Raw genomic sequence first — 6,831 nt, 5'->3', positions numbered from 1 at the left:
TATCTCTAGTGTTATGAAAGTTTGTCTGAGGTTCTCCTGTGCAGGAATATCACATTATAGGTTTTGATCAGTAGAGTTCACATTTATCATGCATGAAAATTTCAAGTACATTCCCTGTGTTAAGAAATAATACGTTTTTATTTAGTGTTTTCATTTTTGTAATATATATCATTTTCAATTATATAATTAGATTGCATCTCAGGGGGAGAAATTTATATTTCACAGAGAAGAGAATGTTTTTTATTTCTGCTTTGAAGTTGTGACAGTTGTTTAGTTAGCGGTGACGCTGAACTGATGGTGGGAAGTTTTCTACTTTTACTACTCTACTAGTGGTTTTAAATCACACTCTTCATCTGCAACATCTTCTCACACTGCTGCATTTCACCTTTCATCAACCGACAGTAACTTTTATCACGATCAAAAAGATTTACCCGTTTTTTTTTGTTTATTGATGAATGTCTGACAACAGAGAGACAGTTATCAGATATTTAAACTCTTTGCTTTAATAAACACACTGTGGCCTACAGACTCAGTGTGTTCAGACAGAAAATACATTTTCATTTCATATAGGCTGTCATAAAAATGTTCAGTGTTCTCATTACCTTCTCCTTTTGATCAAGTTTAACAACCAGATCTGAAATCTTTCCTCTGCAGTTTTCTCGAGCTTCTTCCCAGGTTTTCTGACCAGGAACATCAGGGTTATTAATCCCATAGCAGCTGGATTCTGAGAGTATCCAACCATCCTGACAAGCTTTACACTGTCTGTCTGAAACAACAGAGACAAACCAATAAACAACATTACTGCATTGTGATATAGTTCTTATCATTGTCGGTTATTTTTTTACTTTATTAATGGGATCTGAACATACTTTGGTTTTCTGGTTTTGGGCAGTAGGCATCAATGCTCCACTGAGCTCGACTGACGTTGAGCTCATTCCACTTGTTTTGTATTTGTTCTGTTAAGTTGTTCCTCTGTGACTCCAGATCCTGGTTCTGTGTCTCCAGCTCCTGGTTTCGTGTTGTCAGGATCTGGTTTTCTGCAGACAGGTTTGTGATCTTGCTTTTAAGACAGTATAGGCTTGTGTCACATTGTGCAACTGGAAATGGGAAATTAGCTTATTGAGTGATAGTAATGATATGATTTTGTCTTTGTCACTTCACTGTTTTACTTCAGGTTTTCTAGACTTATGGGAGTTGTAGGCTCTTATTTGTCTTTAATTTATGAGATCCCCTAAAAAGAATAAATGTTTTCTGACTTCCTAAGCCCTTTGGTTCCTACTGGACCCTTAAATATATGGCATTGCCTAAAACAGCTAGGCACTATAATTTTAAGTAATAAGTAATTAAACAGTGAATAGTGTATTTGTTGGGGATTTTTTGTGTGTGTGTGCACTAGCAGGGCCTTATGGCAGCAGGACGGTGTCTGTGGTACTAACTTCGACAGTGGCTGTGTTCATTGTTGTGGATGTCTCATGCGGACGTGCCGTTGGCGTCTCTTACAAAAGCCGAAGGGTACCTTTTGCATCAAATACCTACACTTTGTCAACCTTTCTGAACGCGTTGGTATTTGACGCCCTGAGATGAGAACAGGCTGTAAAAATTGGTTGCAAATTGTTGAAAATAAAATCACATAAACAAGTTTGTTCGTAACATGATTTAGAATAGAGGAAGAAATCTATAGGTTAAACAACCTGTTAAGAAATACTGTAACCGACCAGCTGATATGTATGTTTTAATTGTTAGGCTGTTTATCGTAATCACCATGTTTTCCAAGTTTCCAGGATGTCACTGAATGTGTTATGCCTGCCTGACTATATGATACGCTTAGAAACCGAGGAGAAAAGAGAGAGTTGAAAAAGAGGGATGTTAGCACGTAGCGCTCTGTGACAGACAGATTTGTCTTTTTGGCACTGGCTACGGCCCACATTAGCCTGTATTTTCTTCTGTAATAACAGTGAACAAAACCAGCTATCATCTCATAGCTTCTTGTTGAGGAAAGCTACAATACTTTGGTTATGGTTATAGTAATGTTACAGAGGAAAACTGGTGCTGTTATTCTTCAAGTTCTGCCTCATGTCTGAGTCTGAGGTACTGCATAGACTACCTGTTTTGTATACTTACTGTAGACACAGACTGCTATGATGCCCAACAGCAAAATGACACAAAGAATCCCCAAACAACAAGCCACCTGCTGATAGCAGCGACCTCTGCTGTTTGTTTTCTTGTCTGGCAAAAGTCCTGCTGAGGATAAACAACAAATGCCGTTTTTCCATTACCAGAACCAGCTCAACTTGCCGCGACTCAACTCGGTTTTGTCCCGACGTCCTCCGTTTTCCATTGCAGATAGTACCCAGAAATATGCCGCGTTCCAGACGGTTCAGAACTGGGAAATTTCCAAGTGGAAATATCTGACTTCTAACCTAAAAGCGTTCCAGGTGCATGGTGGTGCATGACACGTGAGTCGCTGACCGTGGCACAGTGAATACACACAGGTGTTAATTAAAAGGATGGCAGTTTTAATGCAAACAACTGACATAAATAACCTACACGTTACTAGTTAACTGTGTACCCCTCTAGCTATATCAGTTGGTAATCCTCAAGTCAATGTTGTAGGTTACACTTCCTTAATGTTTTGGCATTTTAAACGATAACTTTTATGCAGAGAAGATAACTTTATGAGATTTCTACATCAATGTACATGCAGAACAGGTTTTACTATATGACCGTATGTATTAGTTTAATTTAAATACATACAAATATATGTTTTGTTGCCTTTTAGTTTATGGTTTACCATTTACAGTGTGTGCTTCCGTGGGCGCTGACATTGTTTTGTGACGTCATTCAGCTGCTACTCGTGAAGTCGGGGGGCCATATTTTTCTCCGAGTTCACAAGTAGGAAATCCGACTTCAAGTGGCGTTCCACAGTACTTTTTCTGGTTGGAGGTCGGAAATTTCCCAGTTCCGAGTTGGCTGGAACGCAGCAATAGTACTCTTCAATCTAGCTAGTCGTCATAGCAACACCACACACCAGTGACCCACACAGCTGTCTCTTGATTTCACCTCAAAACTTCTCAGAAGTGGATTTAGTGATGAAATTACACATGAAAATTGTAAAATATAAAACGTCTGTTGCTGGCCTCTGTCAGGCACGCGCAATGATGACACAGCGAATAGTGACGATTCTCTCTGACCAATCAGCAATCTGCTGTGTTTTCATGTCACATTTTAGTATCACCTCAGCTCGCTTGGAACCTCGACGGTGGTGATAAGAACAAAGTACCTGGTTGCAAGTACAGGTACAACTTTTCCCCAATGGAAAACCAAAAAAGGCGAGTCGAGCTGGTACCTTGCAGTGGAAAAGGGGCTAAATATAAATAGAAGGCTTTAGCAGTCCAAGTTAACGATATCAAGAGGGTAACTTTCAAAGTTACAGTAATTTTACAACAAAAAATCTTTTTTACACTAAAAAGTCAGTAAGTAGAAGACAGTAAAGGTACCCGCTTCATTTGACTAACCCAGACTGCTAGGCTTGTATTAGCTTCAGATAAACCTGGGAATACATTTCTACACAGAACAAAGACATTTTCTCTCCCATCTCTTATATTCGAAGCACATTAGAAAAGATCTCTTAATGGTCAGTACAAACAGGAGGAATGATTACAGGCAGCAAAACATGTTTCAATATTCACATGGGCACCTGACTTTTACTTCATGATGGATATTAAAATGTGTGAACCTGTTCTTTAAGAAAAGTGCTTTTTGCCATTGTGCTAAGAGGAGCATTAGAAGAATTGGTGGCTGTAAAATAAATGTTGCAGTTGAAGCACTTGAAAGTTGAAATACAAATCAGAAATTCTCTAAATAGAAATTCCCTACTATGGCTTAAACCCCAGAAACAATGGATCCTACATTTCCCATAATTCAAGGTGATTTTATCTTTTCACTAGAGCTTCCCTGCCTGTGAAACAGCAACATCTTTTTGAACTCCACACCCCCAGTTTGTAAGTCTTTGTTAAAATTAGCAGTCTCTAAGTTATTAACAAAGCTCCTACTGTTTTCACAGGCTGAGCAGTACTCCTCATGACCCCCTATTAGTTCCCTTTTAATGGTTGTAATAACGATAAATCTGAGGTAGTATTTGTAGCAGTAATAGTAGTATTAATAGATATACTCTACTGAATGCTGTGTACATTTTTCTTTACAACTTACTGTTTGTGTCAGCAGTCTTTTCGGTTGTTTTGCTTCGCACCTTCACATCACTGTACACAGTTTCCTCCTCCTTATTAGCTGAAAGGTTGAAGAACACAATCTTGTGGTTAATTACTGTATAGTGTCTAAATTGTAAAGGCTTTTGGAGGCTTATTTTAACATTTGAAATTATTGTGACTGTCCCAGTATCTTGTTTTAGAATTAAAAGTAATTCAGTGTTTTTCCCAGAACTGTATTCTGTAGACCCTCACAGGGCAACTAAAACGTAAGATGATCCAGTTCTCTCACAGTTAGCGGGTCATGAAAGGGAAATTATGCATTTTATAGAGAAACACTTTTAAAATAACCACTTCATTACACATGTGCCTGACTGGTTTTTGATAGCTGTGGTCTGTGGAATCTCCAGTGTTGTTACATAAATGGGCGCTATCAAACAAAAGCAAACCAAAACCTTTCCATGTATTTCCAATATGGATATGACAAATACATGTTTTGGAGTAGCAGATTACAACAACTAAGTTTAGAGACAGCCCAGTGGATTGCAGATAGTCAAAGGTTTCAAATGTTAAAACAAATTTCTCAATTCAGATCAGAAAAAGAGAACAGACACCACAATCAGCCACAGTTTACAAAACAGCATTTCCATGATGTCATGCTGCTGAATGTTTTATTTTGCCCACATAACACGAGAGGCAGATGTGTTCATTGTTGCTCAACAAACTTACAGGGCAATGGCTTTAATATTATTTCATGTTCTGAACAGTCCAATTTTCAAATGTATTTACTAACCAGTTTTACTGAAGAAAATACCAGTGCAAGAAATCACATGAAGAGGATGATCACATACAGATCCAGCCATACAATTGACGACTGGGCTGTGTGGGGGTCCAGGCAGATTGATGTGGAAACAAGGAAACAGTATTTGATCCATATCAATGACATGATGCGTTTCAAGATCTTTTCTTGATTTAAAAAATAAAATGAATTCAAACAGCTGAACTTACCTTCAGATGGGGAATGCTTCTTAGTTTTGAAAACAACTGAAGCATAGTTGACCTCCTCCTCCGCCATCGCTACAGTCCTTCTGTTTAGTTCCCACTGACTTCAGCCCCTGTCATTAAACCACAGAGCATCCTCATTTTGACACTTGACTGATGCAACTTCTCTGTGTGGCAATTAGTGTCTCCAACATGCGCTCACACTTTTACTAGCTGAAAGTTGTTAGTATAACTTTGCATACGAGAACATAAGGAAAGAAAATCCCCCCGCCATCCTGGTCCAGGGCAAGATATCTCAGCAGCTGCTGTCTCCAGTGCTACTAAAATGGATTTTCATAGTCTCCAGATGATGAATCTTAATGCTTTTGGTGACCCTTTTTCATATAGAGCATTTTTATAGGCCAACATTTCCCCTTAATGAACAGTATTCCTTTTTATTAAGTACCTCCCAAATGAAAGGTTGGATTTTCAGTTTGGATGTAAAGTTACTATAACACCTTCATGAGTAAGGCTGCTTTGAAAGAGGAAGTAAAATATGCAGATCCTGAACTCAGTAATATTTCTTTGTCTTTGCTAGCTTTTATCCCTGAAATATGGCTGCTGATGCGGTCTGCACCATGTCAAAGAGATGGGATAATAAAATCTTGTAATGTGACAATATGAATCTTTCATTTTCTGTTAGATTAACAGTAGAGTAGATACTTGAGCATATCTATTATCTATATCTATTCACTGCTTGAGTAGTTGGGTACATGTCACAATCCTGTCCTGAGTTTCTCTGTGTGATGCATTTTGATTCTTGTTTGGTTGGTTTTGTATCTGCAGTTCAGTCCGGTCCTCTGTTCTGTTGAGTTTAGTTATCTGTGAGTTTATTTATTGGTCAGTTTGGTATCTGTTATTTAGTCTGTGTTTTGGTTCCATGTCTTAGTTCCTAGTTCTGTGTCTTAGTTAATGTCTTTGTATTTACTCCTAGTTCTGTGTTAGCATTATTTTGGCTTTGCCTGCTGTGAGTTCTGTTTTATCCTAGCTTCAGTCTGTTTTCCTTGTTGGTTGTAGTTTATTTGTGATATGTCTGCTTGCATCTGGATTAGTTTGTTAATCATATTATTCCGATCTCTTATTTTGATATGGTCTGTGTTTATGGTTCAGCTACTGTACATGCGTACGGTATAAATAGCGGTGTTTTCACCTCCACGGATGGAGTTTCCGCTCCTTGAAGCTCGCCGTTGCCCGTCGTGCCCCGGTCTGATCGCCGGGGTCGACACTCATCGCTTCTGCTTTGAATGCCTCGGCAGGGACCAAGCCAGAGATGGCATCCGCCAACCATTTCCGGCAGTGTGAGTATTTCTGGCAGTGTGAGCTCTCCCTCATCTGCGAGTAGAGAGAGTAAGACACCGGCCCGGATCCCCTCCACGCTGAGGAGGATGCTCCGGCCCCAATCAACCGCCTCCATTGGCTCTACGCTCCCTGCTGACAACCTGTCATCTGCGGCCACATCGGCCGTCTCTAATGAGCAAATTAATTCCTCCTCAGTCCATCAGGACTTCCCCGCGGTTATGGCTATAGCAGCAAGGCGCGTTGGGCTAGCACTGCCGGTTGTGGGCTTGATTGATTTCCTTTGCGT

The 6,831-nt window shown here is 39.6% G+C and overlaps 1 protein-coding gene across 6 annotated transcripts; it reads right to left on the bottom strand.

Moving 5' to 3' along the window:
* Positions 1 to 525: 525 nt before the first annotated feature.
* Positions 526 to 5,332, bottom strand: LOC119882151. Of its 6 annotated transcripts, none has more exons than XM_038692153.1 (6): positions 5,214 to 5,311; positions 4,999 to 5,084; positions 4,210 to 4,287; positions 2,122 to 2,241; positions 870 to 1,037; positions 526 to 766 (listed from the first exon to the last, which is right to left on the bottom strand). In XM_038692153.1, exons 2-6 carry the CDS (start codon positions 5,066 to 5,068, stop codon positions 558 to 560), a joined length of 645 nt encoding a protein of 214 aa, XP_038548081.1. In that variant the 5' UTR covers positions 5,069 to 5,084; positions 5,214 to 5,311; the 3' UTR covers positions 526 to 557. The 6 variants fall into 6 exon arrangements, with proteins under 6 accessions (XP_038548081.1, XP_038548083.1, XP_038548082.1 ...); XM_038692155.1 differs by having other exon boundaries at positions 2,122 to 2,238; XM_038692154.1 differs by lacking the exon at positions 4,999 to 5,084 and having other exon boundaries at positions 5,214 to 5,332.
* Positions 5,333 to 6,831: the final 1,499 nt, after the last annotated feature.

This window comes from Micropterus salmoides, unplaced genomic scaffold (genome assembly GCF_014851395.1).
Source record: "Micropterus salmoides isolate LMB-PRFRI ecotype aquatic unplaced genomic scaffold, ASM1485139v1 Ms_hic_scaffold_2941, whole genome shotgun sequence".
NCBI classification, from domain to species: domain Eukaryota; kingdom Metazoa; phylum Chordata; class Actinopteri; order Centrarchiformes; family Centrarchidae; genus Micropterus; species Micropterus salmoides.
Note: the sequence above shows the minus strand (reverse complement) of the source record. Positions and strands in the feature narration are given on the sequence as shown.